Source organism: Centruroides vittatus, unplaced genomic scaffold, assembly GCF_030686945.1.
Source record: "Centruroides vittatus isolate TY-2023 unplaced genomic scaffold, ASM3068694v2 contig_680, whole genome shotgun sequence".
Taxonomy (NCBI): domain Eukaryota; kingdom Metazoa; phylum Arthropoda; class Arachnida; order Scorpiones; family Buthidae; genus Centruroides; species Centruroides vittatus.
The window spans coordinates 3,458,933-3,481,989 of NW_027122427.1; the positions used below are offsets into that span (position 1 = coordinate 3,458,933).

At 32.8% G+C, this 23,057-nt stretch overlaps 1 protein-coding gene and 1 pseudogene across 1 annotated transcript; both read right to left on the reverse strand.

The window, feature by feature from the left end:
* Positions 1–1,213: 1,213 nt before the first annotated feature.
* On the reverse strand, positions 1,214–3,481 carry LOC136980236 (transitional endoplasmic reticulum ATPase pseudogene; annotated as a pseudogene).
* A 9,031-nt stretch (positions 3,482–12,512) lies between these two features.
* Positions 12,513–23,057, reverse strand: LOC136980219 (acyl-coenzyme A synthetase ACSM3, mitochondrial-like). The gene is made up of 16 exons (XM_067276308.1): positions 22,847–23,057; positions 21,178–21,275; positions 19,814–19,923; positions 19,612–19,730; positions 18,446–18,501; positions 18,285–18,345; positions 18,041–18,159; positions 17,791–17,947; positions 16,821–16,949; positions 16,655–16,729; positions 16,490–16,570; positions 14,663–14,764; positions 14,333–14,460; positions 14,160–14,259; positions 12,672–12,791; positions 12,513–12,605 (listed from the first exon to the last, which is right to left on the reverse strand). Exons 1-16 carry the CDS (start codon positions 23,033–23,035, stop codon positions 12,513–12,515), a joined length of 1,737 nt encoding a protein of 578 aa, XP_067132409.1. The 5' UTR covers positions 23,036–23,057.

Sequence of the window (23,057 nt, forward strand, 5' to 3'; positions counted from 1 at the left end):
AAATTTCAACTTTATTTATATATGACTAGAAATTCATTTTTAGCATTATATTATTAAAACAATAAACATTTAAAAAATAAGTAATATGGTAGCAATGCAAAAATGAAATTTATTAACAAGTTCAAATATTACTTAAATTACTGCATTATGAGATAAAAATACAAACATTATTCAAATGTCAATTTTTATTGAATTCAAATAACTTTATTTCGGTAATATAATTTATCGGGCGGCCGGGTGGCCAAGTTTGACGTCAGCCTATAGATCTGGGGACTGGGGATCGAATTCGGACGGGTCGAAAAACCCCAGGAAATTTTCGGGTGGTGGTCCGTCCGGATCTCTCTGACCCCGTCTTTTACCATCAGGCCGTCTCTTTTGGGCCCGGACGAACCCATAATAGGCTTGCTAGAAAGACCTCTTAGTGCTATAGGGGCTATAGGGCGAAGAGTTTAAAAATCATATATATAACTCATGCAGGTAGTAGACCGGCTGCTTTTCAATCTGAGCTTTTTTAAACTCTTTCTGCCCTAATTATTATGCCTTTGTGTCCTTTTTAACTCTATTTAAAATTTATTTTGTATACTAGTACTTTCTATATATTAACAGGACTTATTATACTGAAAAATATGGATGCAGATATTTAGTCTTAAAGATCAAAAAATAACGTTCTTTATTTAGTTCACCCGTTTCTTTTTCCATAATTATTATTTGTTTGGTTTTATCCCCTTGAAGTACTGTATTTCTAAATTATTTTGTGTTAAGATCCTTGTCTATTAACGGTTCACATCAATGATCCTCGTAATTCCGAAAAAAAAAAAAAAATAGAATTTAAGATCTTTTAAGACCTCTCAATCACTTTTAATTCAATTCAATAAACTTTTAAATAAAATTATTATAAGAACTTTTGAAAAAAAGTTGAATGAAGTAAGTGCATCTTCTTAATTTACAGGAATGAAAGTGTATTTCCTACGGTAAGATGTACGGTTAAACCATACGAATTGTCGATAGGGCCTGATATATCTTGATTAAACCTCAAACAAAGCTTTGTCAGATCCGGATTTCGACCCGAACTCGAACCCGGATCCCAGACCAGCACGTTCACGCAGGAAACGTCTCGGCCTTCAATGAACGACCGTTTTCAATCAACTTTCTATTTTACTTCAGATAATTAAATAAAAACTAAATAGATCGAAAAATGAAGTTAGAATAAAGATTTAATCACTCAAAATTTTTATCCATAATGAATATCAATCTGTTAGATCTAAACGTAATAATCTTTTTGATTTCGAAATTTGTAGAGAAATTCTTCATATTTGTGAAGATCCTCACTATTAACGGAAGGTCGTGTTTTCTTCATTGCTTCTTGAAAGTGACGCATTTCTATCTCGGCAATGAAATCCTTGTCTGCTTCTGAATTTTCAATATCCTCTTTTATAGCTAATTTACAAGCATTTTTGCAAACCTGACTTAAATCTGCGCCACTTAATCCATCCGTGTTTCTAGCGACCGAGTCCAAATCGACATCGCTCGCTAGCGGACATCCTCTCAGAGCAGCCGTCAAAATGCTCTTCCTGGCCGATCGATCGGGTAATGGAACATAAATTACTTCGTCTAAACGTCCGGGTCTCAGAATGGCAGAATCGATGGCATCCGGTCGATTAGTGGCGCCCATGAAAAATATGTTCTTATTCACATTTATTCCGTCCATTTCTGTCAATATTTGCGTAAGAATACGATCGGACGTTGCGTTGTCTCCGCCGTAATTAATGCGTTTTCTAGCTATGGAGTCGATTTCGTCGAAAAAGAGCACGCAGGGTTCGGCTCTTCTAGCTTTGTCGAACACCTCTCTGACGTTGGCTTCTGTTTCGCCGAACCATTTGCTCAGAAGCTCCGGGCCGTTTATGCAGATGAAATTTGCTCCACAACTGGAAACCATCGCTTTGGCCAAAAGGGTCTTTCCGCATCCCGGTGGTCCAAACAGCAGAAATCCTCGAGCGGGTGACAATCCGTATCTCAGAAATTTATCGGCGAATTTTACCGGATATTCGATTAATTCTTGCAATTCTTTCTTAACGTCTTCTAAACCTCCAATATCTTCCCAAGACACGTTAGGATTTTCGACTACGCATCCTCGCAGCACATTTGGACAAATATTTTTTAAAACAGATCTAAAATCATTCATTGTCACGAACAGAGAATTTATAACTTCGTCCGTTAGTCCATCCTCAATGTCATCGAGACATATCTTTTCTCTTATCTGATGGAATACGGCTTCTCTGCAGAGAGAGTGAATATCGGCGCCAACGAATCCGTGCGTTTCTCTCGCAAGCTCTTCTATGTTGACATCTTCGGCCAACTTCATTCTTCTTGTTGCGATACGAAGAATTTCTAATCTCTCATTTACCTGCGGAATTCCAAAGTATATTTCACGATCGAATCTTCCGCTTCGACGTAGAGCGGGATCGATACTATTCGGGCAATTTGTGGCGGCAATTACAGCCACTCCGTTCATTTCCATCACACCGTCCAATAATGTGAGAAATTGGGAAACGATTCGCTTTTCTACTTGTCCCTCCACTTTGTTTCTGTTTGGTGCAATGGCATCTATCTCGTCAATGAATATTATTGCCGGAGCGTGATTTTCGGCATAAGCAAATATCAATCGAAGATTTTTCTCCGATTCCCCATAGAATTTGCTTACAATTTCAGCACCGTTTATTAACAAAAAGTGTGCTTCCGATTCATTAGCTATTGCTTTGGCCATCAAAGTTTTTCCGGTTCCGGGTGGTCCGTACATCAAAACACCTCGCGGCGGTTTAATTCCCATGTTGTTAAATATACTTGGATATTTCAGAGATAATTCGACTACTTCCCTAATTTGTAATAGTTGGGAACTGTAGCCACCGATATCGTCGTATCCAATAGCATTCATTTCTTTTTCTATTTCTGCTCTTAAGATCGCATTTCCTTCATAATATACGATTGTTTCCGGCGCGACGATACAAAAGGGATCGGGATCGACCGCAATTGTTTTAAACTCGACATTTCCTCGAGGGCCTTTAATAAGAAACAAGTCTCCTTTGTATACTGGTCTATATGCCCCCTGAAAGTATGGTTTGAGATAATCGTCGAAAAGTTGACAATTCACTGCCGGAATTGTATCTTCGATTGGCAGAACATGAATTCTTTTTCCGTAATCGATGTTATTTACGGTATAAATTGTGACGATATCTCCCTCTTTGACTCGTAAATTTATTCTTACGTATTCATTCATTCTGATGTTATCCATTGGACAGGTTGAATCTGCCAAGGCTATGCAAACCGTTTTTCTGCCATTCCTGCCTTTTAAACGTACGTGTTGGGAAATGCCGAGTGTCTGAATTTTTGTTGGAGACAATCTTACTATAGAATTGTCATCTTCTGTATGTTCCACAATTAATTTGTTGACTTTCCCATCGAAATCAGGCTGAGAAGATGCCATTTTGAAAGTTTGTATTGTTAAAAAGCAGGTTTTGCAAAACTTAATTTTGTTAATTTAACAATAGTGTGGATTAACAATAATGTAGTTTAGTTACGTCAACAAAGCCAGAAACAATAAACCGAAAAATTTCGAATTTCATTGAAAAGATATTTAATTTGTCATTATATTTGTTTAAAGTTCAACTAGAAATTATTATTATTATTGTACAGTATATATAATAATATTTAAATGATATATTTATTGAACAAATCTGGTTTTTCATTTTTGGCAAAACATGCCAAAGATGCTTAGCTACATTTTCATAGAAACGTTTAATGCACACATACACATAATTCTACTCTATAATTCTAATTTAAATACATAAAACTAGGAAATTGTAGAAAGCCAATTGAAAGATCTGATATACTAAGATGGCCAATCTTTAAACCAAATGTTATTCATTAGCAGAATCTGCTTATTGTAATCAATTTGAGACTCGTCCATACTAATCATGATAATCCAAAAGTAACATTAAAACGGGATAAATAGAACTACAATTAATGGGTATACCAGAATATGTCCTTCTAGTGCTGACATTAAAAGGACATAAAAATATAACTTGAAGATTTATTTACTATAATTATTACTAATCAGTAGTAATTCGTCCATCGTATAATTGTAAGAAATTCCAGCAATTTAAATTACTATATTAAGATCAGGTAACAATTTGGGGTGATTTGCACAAAACATTTACCGATGGGTAAATGTCAGTTATAATTTGGAATGTAAGAATATTCTTATGGATCACGTGTCGTTGTCTGATAGGGAAGAATGTCAGTAAATTCGCAGATACTACGGAGTGATGGCAGAAATTGCAAACAGTATATGAAGAAATGCGCAAAGATAAAAATATTTGGTTCATCCTTTACATAAGTTATATAGTTGCCCTGTTTATTGGCTGTAATTTGGAAGAATTGTATACCCATAAATTCCCTCTGTCGTCCATCTGTTGTCTGTCCTTCCTTAATGTCGAGAACGGGTTTAGAACGGGATTGATGAATGACGAAACCAGATATGGAAAGCTTAGGGGGCAGGAGGCCCCGATTATATATAAACTTCCGTTGCAAATCGTACGCTGCGTTATTTCAATTGGATAATTTTCTCCCGAGTTAGATAGATGATCGGCACGACTCTATTGCTAACAAGGAAAGTATGTTGGGCAAGACACCACAGTACTAATTTGAGATGGAGAACATATATTTTAAATTAAACAAATTAAAAATATGATTAAAAATTGCAGCCCGGCATTGTGACATCCTCGCAATAACTAATTGCTCGTTTAATTTAAAATACGAGTATATAGGCTCTCCATCTCAAATTAGTAATGGCTTACCTCTGTACATCATGCTTTTCCTTTAACAATAGAGTCGTGATGGCCATCTGTGTAACACGTTTCAGGGGAAAAGTTTTGAATTGAAATAATGTGACTTCCGGTTTTCATTGGAAGTTCGTACATAGTTATCGGGGCCTTCAGCCCATAAGGTTTCCATATCTGGTTTCGTCATCTGCTCTTCAATTTCATTTATCTAACACCGTTCTCGAGATTAAGGAAAGACGAACGGACGACAATGGAAATTTATGTCTACAATTTTTTCAAATTGCAGTTTTAAGTTTGTGAAAAGTAGCAGAAGTTTCTGTAGCGCTAATTTCTTCAATCTGTAATTTATTGCAGTTACTTTGCAGCTACCATACCTTTGCTTATTAAGAAATGTTAAGTGTATTGAACTGTTAAGAAATGTTAAGTGTTATCTATTTACATCCATCCCTGTCTGAGACATGTTTACAGAGTTTTATAATAATTTGAAAATTCTACTTCGGCGCCTAATTATTTCTATTAATCTTTCTTCTTCATTTTAATTGTCGATTTTAACTTTTAGAAAAAATTCATACTTTCAGTGCAACTCAATGCGCATTTAGAGATCTTTAATCAATGATACAAACATAGGAATAAAAAAAACCCCTTGATTTTATCTACTTAAACATAAATGATAAATATACAAACAATTCACAACAATTTTCAATTATTTATAAATAAATTTCGATGGCAATGTATAGAAATATTTAAGCTTTTCATTAAATGTTCCATCTTAAAAAGTTAAAATAGTAACCTAATTATAAATTGTGTGTGTGGAGGAGTACCGATAATGGGTTAAGCAAACTCTAGACCCGAGATCAAAACAATTGTTTTGATCACAGGTCTGGTGATTCTTTTCTTCAGTCAAGGGCTAAAAACTTTTTGTTAATGGAAATCCCGTCCTTTTGGAGAGGCTTTTTTTTTTTTTTTTTTTTTTTTAACTCTTTCCGCCCTGTGGGCACTAAGAGGGCCTCTTTTAGTAGGCCCATTATGGGTTCGGCCAGGCCCACAATGGGGCGACCGGGTGGTGAGGGACGGGGCCCGACATATCCGAACGGACCACCCCCCCGAAAAATTCCTGGGGATTATTCGACCCGTTCGGATTCGATCCCGGGTCCCCCAGAGCGGTAGGCTGCCACCTTTACCGCTCGGCCATCCGGCCGTCTTTTGGAGAGGCTAGAGGTGTAGTACGGAAGGAGACCCGCATCAAGGCCCGAAGTGAAGTTATTCTGCCTCTGTTAGTGGGTTTCGCCAATATCATACTCGCAGACTTTGTTACCAAGTAATTTCATAATTTGTAATAAAGATTGAACAAAGTAAATATTCTAATTTTGCAGTGGCGTGCCGTCATTGGAAGCGATGGAAGCGCCGATTCCTCCTTCCAATGACCTTCCCTTGTATTTTATAAAATATAAATTTTCATATTTTAACGTACTTTGAATTAATTAAAATTAATATTTTATTATAACTGCATTATGTATCTTTTACAAATTTCTATACTACACGTGAAAAAAACGATAAGATAGCTATTGTATATTCGAATAATTCGGTGGCGGAAGGAATGTCGAAACCGGGTCAGTCTCCAATCAGCCAGATTATATAGGCATTAGCACATGCGGTTTACAGTGCACCAACCTCACCCGGTTTAGCTGGTAGAAGCGACACACTCGTAAAGAGTACAGCTTTATATCCCGGACCGGTTGTGGGCTGTTTAGCCGCCTGCCTGCTAGATATTCGGCCGCCCTCGCCCGATTACGTGAATCACGAGTAGACTAGATCAACGGCGGGCAACCCCGGCCCGCAGGCCAGCTACGGCTCGCGAAAAGTTTCTATCCGGCCCGCGAGATCTTTAATAGATTATTAAATTGGAAAAATAACTAATTAATCCAATTATTTTTCCAATTCTTTGTAATTTTCGAAAACGATAAGAGAAATAAATGTAGTATAAACTTTTTATTTATTTATTTCATATTTGCAGACTAAAAAAATTACGAGTCACAAAAAGGCGTCAATTAACTACTACGGCCGCGGAAAAACGTAAAATTTATTCTGGCCCGTGTTATAAAAAAGGTTGCCCACCCTAGACTAGATTTATAACTTAACCCAACCGATAGGAGTTTACTGGCACGTTTTTATGATAGTTCTGTATAGTTGACAGGAGTTTAAAAAAACTCCATTAAAATATTTGATATATTTATTCCGCGTTTATTCCGCTCTCCCATCTTATATTACTTACGGATTTCAATGTTAAACCGGTGATATTACGATTTAGTATGTCCCATCTGTAAGGGGATGCAGAAAAAACGTGTACAATTCTAGTACAGTGTTAAAAATTAACTGTTATTTTGGCAGCATCATTTACAACCAAATTTAATGAATGAGACGTACAGTACATACAATGGTACAAAAAAAAAAGCTCTAGAATTTATTTTCCTTAAATTTACGATTTATATATCCGTTGTCATAAAACTTTGTCTTTCCACTGTTTTCCCAAGACTACAGATATTCAGGTACAAAGTAACTGGTTTCGACTTATTTCTACTTAAGAAATGACTAAATAATTAAGAGATTAGGGAATGGAGACATAAATAAAATCCTGTTGAAAGTGCCAGAATTTTACTTCAACGAAAGCTTAACAGAACCAATCACTCGCTCAGTACAGTGGGAAACTGATTTCCGTGTACACCTGGTATTAAAACGAATGACTATTAAGTTTAACATAGTTAGATTTTTACAGCTACGGTGAGAAACGTTTAAAATTTACAACAGCCCTGTGGCGTCCTTTGAGATATACTAGTGATGCGACAAAAGAGGCATTTGACATTGACCGGTATCGGCACCCACGGGATTTGGCAAGCACACACTCACTACACACCTACCTGGACCGTCACTAGTTCCATCCATTAGCTACTCGTATCAAGATATTTGACTAAGTGGATTGTTTTAAGATTTAAAAAGTAAAGAATATTTTATGTTATTTTTATGTACGTTTCTTTACAAAGCTATATTTTAATTATAATTTTCTTTAAAAGTATATTAATACAATCGAACAATACATTGTACCAGGTATGTATATCCATCGCACATTTTATTTCACCGAGTAAGTTTTTATAATTTATTTTTAATTTTAGCCCTTATATCGTAGCTAGCGATTCAGAATGTAATTGTGATATTAAAAATACATTTAGAGAAGTCTACAGTTTTTACTGGCTTATCGAACAAATGAATACGAATGGACCCTAGACCAGTGATTCTTAACAGGGGGCCGCGGCCCCTGGGGGTCCGTAAGAAGTTTGCCGGGAGCCGCCAAATTATGCAAAATATCCTTCAGAATATAACAAAAGAAAATTGATGTATAAGCCGAATATCGTATTGAAAAGTGAAATAAGAAAGATAAAGTTTTCCTATTTAGTTTTTATTTATTTATTTTGTATTTCTTCCTACATACAACTTTGTTAGTACAGAAGAAATAAATGTAAATATGCTACTTACACCGCAGTATTTACTTCTTTTATTCCAAAGCAATTTTAAGAAACTATTAATGCTTGGAATTTTAAAAATAATTACGAAAAATAGTAGGCTTTGAAAATTTAAATATGTTTGCAAAAGTTATGCAAAATCCTTACCACAAGTGGGCGTTTTAGTTTTAGTTTAGTTTTAGCATCGACATTGGATCGATTTATCGACATGTTTCTTACTTTTATTTTCTGTTAAAAATTAATGAGTTTTCATGTTTAATTGTGAAGTTTGAATGTTATTTAAATAGATAATGAAATAATAAAATTATGATTTACATTTATTATATAAAAAATAAAGCAATAATAAATAAATCAATTTATTATAGATAAATTATCAAATTATCAAATATAAATTATTATTAAAAAATGGGGGTCACAAAAAAATTATGAAATATTTGGTGGGCGGCGAGTATAAAAAGGTTAAGAACCACTGCCCTAGACCATCACTGACATCCCCAGGAATTTTTCGGGGGGTGGTCCGTTCGGATATGTCGGGCCCCGTCCCTCACCACCCGGTCGCCCCATTGTGGGCCTGGCCGAACCCATAATGGGCCTACTAAAAGAGGCCCTCTTAGTGCCCACAGGGCGGAAAGAGTTAAAAAAAAAAAAAAAAAAAAAAAAAAAAAAAAGACCATCACTGACGCGCAATTAACTGATTGCCCCTGGAAGTCGGCTTCTTACAGAAACACAGCTTCCCTGTCATCAAATGTCACGGCACGCCACTGTAATTTTGTCAATAAAAATTAGTATAAATTCGTTATTAAATCTTTGTAAGTAATTTACAATTTTACTTTAAACCTTTTTAAAGTAAAATTGTGATAAGGACCGAATATTTAGAATGAAATTTAAATAGCCATTTATAACATATAATTGCAGGAATAAATATAATTGAAAAAACAAGAAGATAGTGTGGCCGCAGCAGTGGCGTAGCGAGGATGTCAGCCTCCCGAGGCGGAGGAAAATTTTGCCGCCCCCTTATTTAGGTATTATTATTATTAGGTATTAATGGGGGTAATGGAGCTAAATATTTAAGAAAGGTAAAAAGCTGAAAAAGGTGCAAACAAATGTAGCTTGTTTGTTACATAAACACGAAATAAACATAAATGAAGTGTTTATGATCTCTCCCGTAAACTATTAGAAGTGAAGTGCTGCTTCTTAAAATCCGAGCTTTAATTATTATACAGACAGATTTAATATAGATTATATCATGTGCAGTACGCATATATCATTAGCCTGATTGCCCCGCATGCCTGCTTGTTGTTTTAGTATAAGAATTTGGAAGAAGGTGTCTCATTCTAACGTCATTTAATAGCTATTTTAACTCACTTTTTGAAAATAATGATTAATGTTTTAATGGCGTGTTCATCAGTGCCGTGCCGTCATTGGAAGCGGTGGAAGCGCCGCTTCCACTGTATTTTCTAAAATATAAATTCATATTGGGCGATTGTTTTCATATTTGAACATACTTTGAATTAATTAAAATTAATATTTTATTATAACCACATTTTATATCTTATTACAAATTTCTATACTACATGTGAAAAAAACCGATAAGATTGCTATTGTATTTTCGAATATCAGTGGCGAAATGGAAGCGCTGTATTGTCGAAACTGGTCAGCTTCCAAGCAGCCAGATTATAGGTATTTGCGCATGCGCTTTACAGAGCACCAATCTCACCCGGTTTAGTTGGTGGAAGCTACAACCTATAACGCTTCCAATGATTCTATGTGTACGGAGCTATCTAAGTGAATTGTTTAAGATTTAAAAAGTAAAGAGTATTCAATGTTATTTTTATGTACGTTTCTTTGCAAAGTTATATTTAATTATAACTTTCTTTTAATTATACTGTAATTATATTGATAGATTTTCAGACAAAAATCTTTAAAATTTTTATCACTTTTAGATGTTAATAATTTTAATATTACGAAAAACAACTTTTCCAAGCGTGTTTTAATTCTTTAAATTAAGTAAATTTTATGGAAATTTTTTGATTTATCTAAATTACGTAGTGAATCGCAATATTTATATTTGTGTCCGGACTATATTGACAAGTAACTCTTAGACATAAAAAGTATTATAATTAATGACGATCCGAACAAAGACGTACTAAAAGAATTATATGATTTAATATCATTAATATTTACGGTACCATCTACCGGTGGGTCTGCTGAGCGCAGTTTTTCGACCACGAAGCAAATTCGTACATTGGCCAGGAACACTCGGTCAGAGGTAAAATTGTGGTCGCTAGCGTTGCTTTCGATAGGAAAAAAGCTTTCAAATACGTTGATGGAGTCGACGACCAGCGACTTTTATGATAAAGTAATTAACGACTTGGCGGAAAAAATCGCCGAATTAGTTTATAAAAAATTAAAAAACAAGTTTTTCTATTATTGTTTGTATCGTATCAATTTGTATTATGTATGTATTATTTGTATTTTAGAACTAAAATACATAAATTGTTTATTTTTGTCATTTCCAGTATTTGTTTACAATTTTTATGGAAATGTGAGGTTCCGGACTGGTCTGACCCGTCACGAAAGACGCGAAAAAACGGTTAATTTAGAGAAAAATTTATTAGTTTAAAACAAACATAGGTAAAAGTCGTTTGTAGTCGGACACCCATTGTTTACAACAAACTGCGAGTCAGAATCGCGGAAGGAAGTCGTCCTATGATCGGTGGAAGATCGAATTCATCTTCGATTTTGACTTTTTGCGCGCTCCAGTTAAGAGTGTAGTTATGCTTAGTAACGAGGGACCAACCACTCGGGAAGCGTGATTGAGGGAAAACGACCAATCAAAATGGACGAAAGAAACAACGGAGATTGATATAATCCTCGACAATCGAGGACACCTGGCACTCGGTTAACGTTCCGAATAACTATAACGCCGTGTGTCAACGCGCAAAAAAATAAAAATAAAAATAAATAAATAAAACAGTTTCTCGTCTGTTGTGCCAACCTGTAACCCGTGCCATTTCGGACTTACACTGTGTCCCCGACGCCAACGGACGAAGTCTCCCCGTGCCTTACAGACTTGTCAACGCCAATGTCCAGAGGCCACCTTCGATCGACAATCGAAGAACCACATCGACGCCCGGGACGTCCCGTCCGAACGGTTGATTGTCCCAAAGCCAGTGGCGTAGCGTAGTGGGGCGGCAGGGGCGGCCCGCCCCAGGCGGCACTTATAGGGGGCGGCAAAATTTCACAATAAATAATAATATCTTGTAAAAATACCTAAATAAGGGGGCGGCGAAATTTTCCTCCGCCCCGGGCGGCTGACACCCACGCTACGCCACTGCCCAAAGCAAACTATTTAGTACATAGTATATGTTTATTTTATGTTAAAATAAACGGGTTTTGTCAGATACTTGTCGTCTTTCTCTTCCGCCACCACGCACATACGAATGGACTCTAGACAATTACCGACGCGCAATTAACCGATTGTCCCTGGAAGTCGACTTCTTACAGAAGCACAGCTTCCCTATCATCAAATGTCACGGCACGCCACTGGTGTTCATTGAAAACTTTAAAAGTTATCTATAACGTAAGCAACATGGATTTCCTGTAATGTGAAAAGAACTTTATGACTATTAAAAACATAATAAACATATGACGTTATCTTTACTTACATAATAGAAACGCAATTAATCGACAAACAAGCAAAATTAAATTTTATTTCCCTCTTGAAGATGTAGCCTAATCGTTTGCTAGTTAGATTTGATCGAAAAATAATTTATTTGCAAAATAAAGGCCTACGTAGTCTTTTTTCAGTTGCAGTTAACTTTAGAAAAATATGATCCATTTCAGAAATGAATTGTCGAAATTAATTTTAATTATAAATTAACTATACATAGATGATTTATAATTAATAATGTATAGTTTAATACGACTGTAAATACAGAAAGTAAGCCGAAACAAACATTTATAATTTCATTATAGTCTATGTTTAAAAATTGAAGTTTTCGTCGAATTCAGATTTCATCAATGAGGAAAATTACAATTAAACCGAGGATTTAGAAGACCAACTTAAGTTTCTTTCCTAAAAGTATTTGAAAGTGTAAGTTAATTACTAAAAACCATCCAATTGGCAAAAAGTAAAGAAATAAAATTTATTATGCTATTATAACTTATTTTTCTGTGTTTCTTTTAATCGTAATTTGAATCTTTGTACTTTTCCACTTATCGTTCTCGGTAAATCTTCTACAAATTCAATCTAAAAGCAAAATAATTTAAGTGAGTTAATTAATTAAACTTTTAATATAATAATATTCATACTTACTTTTCTAGGATATTTATAAGGAGAAGTAATATTTTTAACGTGATCTTGTAACTGTATTATCAGTTCTTCTTTATCAACGTCATTGTATTCCTCAGTTAGTATTATGAAAGCTTTAACTACCTAAAAAAATTGATTTTAATTAATTAATTCGACATCATCGCTTTTGTAAATGCGGTATATGAATTTTTTTATAATTGGATTGAATTTTTTACACGAGACACGAACTTATAATACGTTACACAGCCGAATTATGTCCCCTATTAATGAAACACGATCTGCAATTGGCTCTTGTCTGCCCATAATGGATGATGAATAAAAACGATATCATGTCAAAATTTGAAAGTATATTAATCAAAACATAAAAATTAAAGCATTAACATCTTAAAGAATTTTACTGTTGATTTTATTAATATAATTATATTCTATTGCATCGGAATAAAGAAATATTAATTATTTTTATCCATAATTATCGAAGAATAATTTCTAGAACTTCTGAAAATGTATAATTCTTTCAGAATTGATGACAGAATTATCAATAAAGAATACGAGTAAAAAAAACTTGAATTGATTTTTTACTCCGATTGATTGAATTGAACTGACTTTTTTATTTTGCATTCTTTTTTGGTAAATCGGAAGTTAAACATTATCGGTATGATACGTTCTAACACCCCTGGCCCTTGTTCATTTCTACTGGACTTTTAAGGTTTATGAGTGTTAATTTAATGTATATTAAGAAAACACTAAAGAAAGAGTTTTGAGTATAACATAAAATAAACATTAACACGATAGAGATTTTTGCAAGTTTCCTTGTTGCTTTAAAAAATTCTCTCTTTCGCTTGCATTTCTGTCATATTTTTCCAAAGAAAATCAAATTATAATTAATAATAAATTTAGTGTAACTGTAACTTTATCTCAAACTTGTATTTATTACAGGAATTATTACGTCACAAATATTGCAACGGCCGGATGGTCGAAGCGTTAAAACATCCTCTTCGTAAACATGAGCGAAAAAAGTAAAAGAAAAAATGTTTAATTTAATTATATAAAATTAATAATTTTGAATTTCTTTAGTAAAAGATATTAAATTTATTTACTCATTCGAATAAAACAGTGTTTTCATTTCTATTGTATAAGTTCAAGAAATTTATAAAAACTGAAGAATTTCACAGCGGAAAAAGCATTTCTAGAAATTATTTTCATAAAAAAATAAGATCAAACTAATTCCTTTCAAATGTTTTGGTGACGTAATCAGTCTGGTTGAAGAAAAAGAAAACAATACAAAATACAGAAATAATGGAATACTTAGTCCATAAAGAAGAAGATAAACTCCTTGGCGTTGGTTCATTGTATTTTAATTTTTACTATAGTTGTATACATATTAAAATCAAAAATGTATTTTCCGCGAGAACTATTTGATTGGATAATTATCGTTATTGTTTACGTATCTTAATTTTTATAAAAAGTTAATAAATATATTTATAAATATACTTCTCCTCTTAAAGGGTCTGGACTTCCCACAACAGCGCATTCTTTTACGGCAGGATGTTCTTGAAGAGCGCTTTCTACTTCGAAAGGTCCAATTCTATAGCTATAAAACACGACCGAATCAATTTACTTCAAATATTATTATAATTTAACAGATAAATAGTAACAACACGCACCCGGAGGAACTAATTATATCATCATTACGACCGATGAACCAAAGATAACCGTCGTTATCTTTATATCCCCGATCGCCGGTAAGATAGTAACCATTTTTAAATACCTCTTTTGTTTTTTCTGGATTATTCTGTAGATATTAATTATTAAATACATTATATAACTATATATTAAAATAATAATATATTTTTCGTATACGCTTTATGGAATTGAGATAACGATTAATTCTGTTTCTTTGATGGAAAAATTTAATTTATAGTTCCAAGAACTTCGCAACACATTTAATTAATTTGCATTAAAAATTGAAAACTCAATGCAATGATAAATCTTACCAAATATTCTTTAAACAGTCCAATAGGATAATTTGGTTGTACTTTTACGGCGATTTCTCCTTCTTGGAAAGGCTCCACTTTTTCGTATTTTTCGTTTATTATCTATAAAAAAATAATTCTTTGTAACATTTAAGTATCGTTTTAATAAACATTAGAATAACGAACATTTTCTGCACTGTTTTCATTTAAAAAATGTGTTTTTTAATGCAGTATTGTAACAAATACATTTTATTTTCTGATGTAGCCCTTTCATAAGTATACGCTTTATTAGAATTTTATATTAGTTAGTTTTGGTCCAATACTAACTAATATAAAGTGATGAACTTTTGAACTTGTTGACTGACTCCGTTTCATCACTTGACCTACAAGGTGTGATAAGTATGTTCAATCAACGAATTTTGGGCTACATCAGAAAGCGTTAACTAGTGGCGTAGCGTGGGTGTCAGCCGCCCGGGGCGGAGGAAAATTTTGCCGCCCCCTTATTTAGATATTTTTACAAGATATTATTATTTATTGCGAAATTTTGCCGCCCCCTATAAGTGCCGCCCGGGGCGGGCCGCCCCTGCCGCCCCCACTACGCTACGCCACTGGCGTTAACCCAGACAAGGAGCGAGAATATTTACAATTTTAATTTAATAACGGTTGTGTTAGTTACTAAACCACACAATTAATTAAATTAAATTTGCAAAAACAAATAATAAAGTAAATTAATTTTCTAATAAAATTAACTATTGGACATATTGGTCACGGAATTCTTAGTGTTTTGGTAACTATCATGGGCGACAAGAGACGAGAGAAACTGGAACTGTAGTTCTAGGACCTTGATCTGTAGATAGGTTCGGATACAGATTTGTATAATAAAATTTTAATTATAAAATCTAAAAAATAAATTTTTAAAATTTTTGTAGCACAGAGAAAGAGAGAGAGGGAACAAATTGGAGGCATGACGCCTTCAATTTGTTCTCGCCTGTTAGAAAAGGAGGAAAAGTCCAGGAGCCCTCTCGTCGGAGTCCATGATCGCTCTCCGTGGTTCTGGTAATTAAATATTCTGTGAAAAACTTTCTGTTTTAAGCCGAAAATATTTATTTTTATAATATACAGTGGAGCGACGATTATCCGAAAATCAATTATTTGAAAAATCGATTAACCGAAATCCACTTCAGAGTACACTGATTAGACTACAGAAATTACGAAGTTTTATGTAATAACGATTGTTGACAATCTATAGATCTACTATTGAGTTATGTTGTTATTATTAACTTTACTATTATGTATTTTTTTTAAGAATTCAAAAGTTTCATCTGCACGTTGTAAATTGGAATAAAAGACTTGTTCTCAGTTTTAATAAATTAGATCTTTTTTATTTTTAATCATTTCGTATTAATTAAATTTCTATTTCTTAATCTTATTTTACTATTGTATTAGAACTAAAATTAAGATAAAGATATTAAATAAAATAATTTTTATTCTTTCTCTACGGTTATATGAAATTGTCCCGCCCGTTTATTTCACATAATCGACACTCGTCTGCGTTAACTATTAAAATTCCGATATTTATTTGAAAATTGATTTTCCTTTCACTAATTCTATCAAATATTCGCAAATCTACAAATTCTGAAACACCACAACTCCAATCATTTTAATTACTACGTAGATACAATTATAACAATAAAATTTAATGTTACCTGAAAAATATGTATAGTTCATAATGTTATAATAACACACAATATATTTAATTAATATTTTATAACCTTAACATTTTGTGTTATTTATTTATAATTTATTAAACGTGCAATTAAATCATTATTTTGATAATTGCCTACGTACATCTAACTGAAGAAATGGCGGAGGTAAACCCACTGATCCCGGTTTTTTCTGTTTGCAATGAAGATCCGAACACAGCAATGACTGAAAATTTAGATTTAACAGGAACTTTAAATATGATTACAATCAATCATTTTAAAAAATAAATAAATATCCAATATCCATTACTGTCTCTGATTGTGCGTATCCTTCGTATATCATCACTCCCGTTTTCTCTTTCCACGTTGTAAATAAATCTTTTGTCTATAAAGTTAAAACTAATTAACATTGTAATTTAATATATTACAAACACATCTTATTATATACAAATCAAATATAAATGGTAAATACAAACCAAGCTTTCACCGCCACTCGTGCATGATTTCAGGTGGGGAAATTTATATTTCTCTAAATTCTCTTTGAGAAAGAACTTGAAAGCAGTTGGAGGTGCACAGAAATTAGTTATTGGATAACGTTGTAAAATCTGTTTTAAAATGATTTCGTTTAATAAAATTAAAGTAATTAATAATTCGTGAAATAAAAATAATTAGAAGAAGCTTAATGAATCCGAAATTTAAAAGGAAAGATTTAATAAGACGCGAAAAATAAATCGGATTTCATTATAATATTGTTTTCGTATTTCTAATATTGAGTTTTTCCTTATACTATAGTATTTTATTTGTTTAGCATTAAAATAATGGTTTTAAGTAATGTTTAAACATTCGGAGGTGTATCACACGGATGGTAAAATTTAAATTTGACATTATTATTACTATATATAAGCGTGATGTATTTAGAAATATGGTGCCCCTAGGCCCACAATATGCAAGCGCTCCCCAAACTGATTGTACCATAGTGTCAGTTTTGCATGAAATGATTCTAAATTTTATAATTTTAATTCTGCAGTAATTCTACAGATTTTTAAATATCAAAGCTGTGAAAAACAAATTCATCGTCTGGAATACTGATATAATAAAACTTAGTATTTAGGGGACAGATAATTTCCGTTCCAGCCATGTCCGGCGTTATAAGAAAGAGGCAAAGGACACGGTATGTTTATGCAAACTATATTCATGTATTTTTATATTTTTCAACTGATGCATCGTATTTTATCACTACTTAAGCTTTTAAATTGTACTAATTCTTTCATTAGTTGTTTCTATATAAAATTATTTTATTATTATTTTGAATTCTTGCGCTCTAAACCGTTGCGAACTTTGGCCAGGGCCTAGTGGTGTAAAGGGAAATGAACTCCGGCATATAAGATGGGTTATATATTTTTAAAAGTTATCTAGTTTAACGAAAAATGGACTTAAAGACTTTACATTTAGCAATTCTTTTGCATCAAAGCGAGAAGAATTATAAATGAAATTTCCAGCACCAATTGACCAGGGATAGCCTAGGGATCCCCAAATTGTCTTTCCCCATCCTGTATCCGTTAGATTCCACGACAAAGCGTTCGATTGAATATCTACAAAATATCTAAAGAATAAATAAATAAATAAATCACACATTTAATTTGATGCAAAATATTCGAAAATACAGCATTTAGAACAAATTGATATTATAATTTACCGTCGACATATGCATATCGAAAAAGCGTGTTCGTAGGTATGCTGTACAGCTTTTTGATTTCCACTAGTTCCACTTGTAAAATATATAATCATTGGATCGTTCGTTTTGGTCTTAACACACTGTAATCATATAAACATGTTTAAAAATAAATTAATTGATTTGTACTCCTCATTAAAATTTAAATGTGGTGGATATTCTGCTCTTTATTTTCAAAATTAAATTAGAAATTTTAAAACGAATGAACCTCTTCCAAAGGGGGTGAACTTTCATGTTCAGTCTTAAAGTGGATCCAACCATCTTTCACTCTGTAAATCGAGAGAAAATAATCATAAATATCTACATATAAAAACTTAAATTTCTATAATAAATTGAAAGTTTATATAAACTTTCTGAATTGATTCTTACTTATTCTTTTCAGTGCAAAGAATTTTAGTAGTTAATGAAGGGCAATCTTTAACAATCTAAAAGATACAATGAATATCATCGATTATTATTTATTTTAGAAAAATCGTTAAACGTTTATGTCAATAAATATATAGGCTATGTATCTTATAAATCAGCCATGCTTTGTTTGGCCACTTCTGATATATATTAATCTCCTATCAGAAATATGCGAGAACCTCGTCCTTTATCGGAATAGTATTTTATATTACATACAATTAAATTGTTATAGTTATCACTGTTCTATAGTAAATATCACTAAGAATATATTGATTTAGATGTTTGCATCAACGTAATTCAGTGAACTGATTTTGCAACTTACCGGTTTTTCAAGGCTCCTTCGCTTTCAACTCAACCTTTATTAAATACATTTAGTCACTTATATTTATCTCGAGCCAACTTTAAGATTTTTTTTTTTTTTGGCTTCTCCTTAGTGAATATAATAATTTTATATATTATAAAACTAAACTGTTCCAGATCTCACTACGTATTACAAATAGCAGCACCAATTTGTTTACATAGATCACTCTTTCGGTAGTTTCTATATATCATGCTTTTGCATAGTTCTTCGTATCGATTCACGCTCCAATTTTTGCGCTCCAAACTGTTGAATTTGAAGTTATTGAGTGTCTTCTCTTCCGTAAATAGCATTTGAGGTAATTTACATCTGACTTGCATATTTTATGTCTCTGGTTATAGCTTTCAGCCTGGATTTTATTCCTGTGTTCCACAGTTTATTTGATATAGGTCTATGTAATACACAAACCTAGACATCTGAAACAATTTAGGTTTTCATAATGTATATTATTGTTTTATGATAATAACTGAGAAGGAGCCAAAAAATCTCAAAGTTGGATTGACAGAATCCCAAATTTTAATGCTAGGCCTATTATATGTGGCCGATTTTTGGTCTATAGTCTTGGCCTGGCCAAACCCATAATGGACTTGCTAATAAGAGGTCCTCTTAGTGCCCACAAAGCAAAGAAAAAAACAAACGCTGGATTTGTACAAAAACTAAACAAGTTGCAGCTTAGGGCCTTACATTTTTATACGAATTATTATTTAATGGCGTAAAAGGCTTGGTATATGTTATAGTTTAAGGCCGCAAGTCAGTCCAGCCCTGGCCGTACCTGAGCAACTCTTTCCGATGTCTCTAAATCTGCAACTATGCAATTAGCTTCAATACTATTAATTCTATAAAGAATATCTTTACTCCTTAGTTGGGTAGTTCCTGGAGAAAACACAATTCCTAAAATAAAATATGATATATTTTTATATTTAAGATATTTAAAGAATTTATTGTTTATTGCAGGATTCTGAATTGTGTTTTACCTAATTGAAAACATGCTAAAACGATCAGCCACCATTCGGGTATCTTCGGCAGAATAATGATTATTTTATGACTTCTGTTTAGTCCGCACGATCTTAGAACGTTAGCTGCTCTACAGGAAAACATTACAATTTTTAAATAAATAATAATATTACTATTTATCGTTTTAACAATAAAACAAATTAATTTTTTAACCGAAAACTGGAATATGAATTTGAAAATCGTAAAACTATAATCGATAATTGTAACTGACAAGGTTTTGTCAACAGTTAAATTTTGTTATTTAATACAATTTTATATATACAGAGCACATCAAGAGGAAAGATAAATACTTCGGGAGGTGAATGTTTGGGAGTAGTAGGCTACCTGAATAACGTGAATATATAGTGTTTTATTAATAGGCCAATTAAAGGCAAAGCGGTATGAATGTTTGACAGTTTGACCTACTCGAGTTGTCAACAAATCATATAATGCAGCAACTATAGTTGCACTCAGTTCGTTGCATCTGATGATATTTTATGACACGATGAAGTAGTGACATCAGAGTATGTTCTCGAAATGAACTCCTTCAGCATCGTAACATTTTTGAGCACGCTAGCAAACTGTGAGTACTTCTTCCAAGTGCGTTCTTATTCTCATCTATAACTGTGACAACACGTCTTGTCCAGTGACTGGACAAGACATTTTGTTGACTGGATTCCAGTCAATAAATTTATCACGGAAGGCTACTTTTTCTCGGTACACTCAGCCTTCATCCAGCTCTTTGTACAGCTCGACACGATCTGCGGAGTAGAATCTGTGAAAAGGACTTCGGTACATATACTAAAGTTTGTGCATTTTTCTCGGAAACCGTTCGTTTGCAGACGCGGGCTTTCGTGGACTTTTTCATTCCTCTTAGTTGTGAAGAATCATCTCCTAAAATGTTTACCTTTCTTCCTGATAAACCCTGTATTGGTCATTTAGACCAGTGGTTCTTAACCTTGCTGGAGGTACCGAACCCCATCAGTTTCATATGAGCATTCACCGAACCCCTTTTAATTGGAAAAATAAAATATAATTTTTCAAATTCAAAACATAGGTATAATAGGTGTTCTATTGGGAAATATAGGCATATTTCCCAATAGAACACACGTTATGTAGCATTAGTTTTCGAAACCAATACGGTTTCTACGTCACGATGACGTCAGGTGGTTGACCTCCGCCGAACCCCTGAGACTGACTCGCCGAACCCCAGGGGTTCGGTCGAACCCAGGTTAAGAACCACTGATTTAGACTAATTCATGCTTCATTTATATCAGTATTTTATTTATTCTTTAACTGGACTTAAAAGAAATTTTTTGTCAAGAGTCAAATGTTTAAAGCTTACTTTTCTGTTTGTAGAACGAGTTCTTGAAAATTCCATTTTATATCATTGTTATTTTTATCTACATACCAAAATGCAGGCGGTCCTTTTCTTTCTAAATTCTGAAAATATGTACATATATACTGTGTATATGTTGTAATTTTAAACTTTTTATTTTAAAAATTTTTCATAAATTTTGGTAAATAGAAATTAACACTCGTGATGATAAAATATTAATGAGACAATCGAAATAGCCATCTATATTCAAATGTTTGCTTTTAGATTAATTCTATATAGCAGTAATTTTTAAATGGAAAGATTAAGCTTAGAGATTATAGAAAATTTAAATTTAGTAAGAAAAATTTAAAGAGCTACTTTCGTGGAATTATTGTCACCCTACTAATTTGTACGAATAACTTTGTTTATACATTACCATGCTGTGTTCATCTAGACGCGTACAGAAGAATTAATATGGAAAGGACATGTTTCCGAAACCATGTTCTCACTAAAGATATCTGTTAGCAAAGTTATTATGGACATTTTAAGGAACTTATAACACGATATATCCTATAATATAATACGATTTGATTTTAAACGTAAAGCACGGATATACAATAGGATGAACTATATGAATAGCAACAATTTTATTTACTATAAACAGGCTTATTCGAGAGTTTAATTGTTAATTTTCAAAATAATTATTCAATAGAAAACTATTTTCATAATCAGAAATTTGTGTAATTAATTTTTAAACAAGCCTCTCCGTTACTAAATAATGTAAGTTGATAGATTTGAGAAGTGTCTCTCAAAGATCATGAAACAAAATGGAACGAGCAAATATTTATTGTGACATCGTCACAATGCCGGGCTGCAATTTTTAATCGTATTTTAATAATTTTTTAATTTAAAATATATGCTCTCCACCTCAAGTTAGTAGTGTTTTGCCCCTGTACATCATACTTTTCCGTTGGCAATAGTTGTGGGAATTTATAGGTCTACAATTTTTTCAAATTGAAGCCCAATTAAACATTCAAAATTTTTGACATTTAAGATTTGTTTCTTATAAACAATGCAGTTTGCGATAATCTTTAAATTAACAGGATTTTAATTAAAAACATTATTGAACTGTTACTATAAACTGGATGTATATAAACTAAACGTAACCGTTCAGCACTAAACTGTGGAATATTTTTTTCATTATCAAATGTATTATAATCCTATCGGATGATATTTATATCTAATCGACACAGATTATTATATGAAATACGAAATTAAATATTATTCGGAGAATAACATGTTAAAGTTCTTTAATAGAATAAGGAAATTCAATAAAATAAGGAAATTCACCTGCCAAGAAGGGAGGTGCCTCTCTGGAAGACTTTCTATGAAAAACTAGCTCCTATTTATATATTAGACGAAAGTGAACACTGGTATGTGGCGGGTTCGCGCCTCATTAATGAGGCTCAAACCCGCCACATATCAATGTTCAGTAGTGTTATCCACTCGGAAACTCTTAGGCAGAAAAATATATTAGTGAAGTTGAAATTTAAGAAAACAAGCGAAAATATTAGTTTTGAAAGTGATACAGAAATTTTATTAAAAAAAAAAAAAAAAAAAAAAATAGTTTTGATACCCGTTTCAGTTTCAAGTTGTAATAAATAGAATTTGTGAAATTAACATTAAAAATACTTACTTTTTCTTTCAATGCCCAATATTTCACAGCATCTTCGAAAAAATTAAAATATTCAGGAATTTCTTTATTTTCGTTCCATTGTTCTTCGAGGTTTGTTATACCGCAACTGAATAATTTCGATGTTGTTGTAAAATTATAACTTTTCAAATGTGTGTTTACTTTCTTTAATGAATTAAAAACATAAGCCATCTTAATGTAGAAATTACATGGT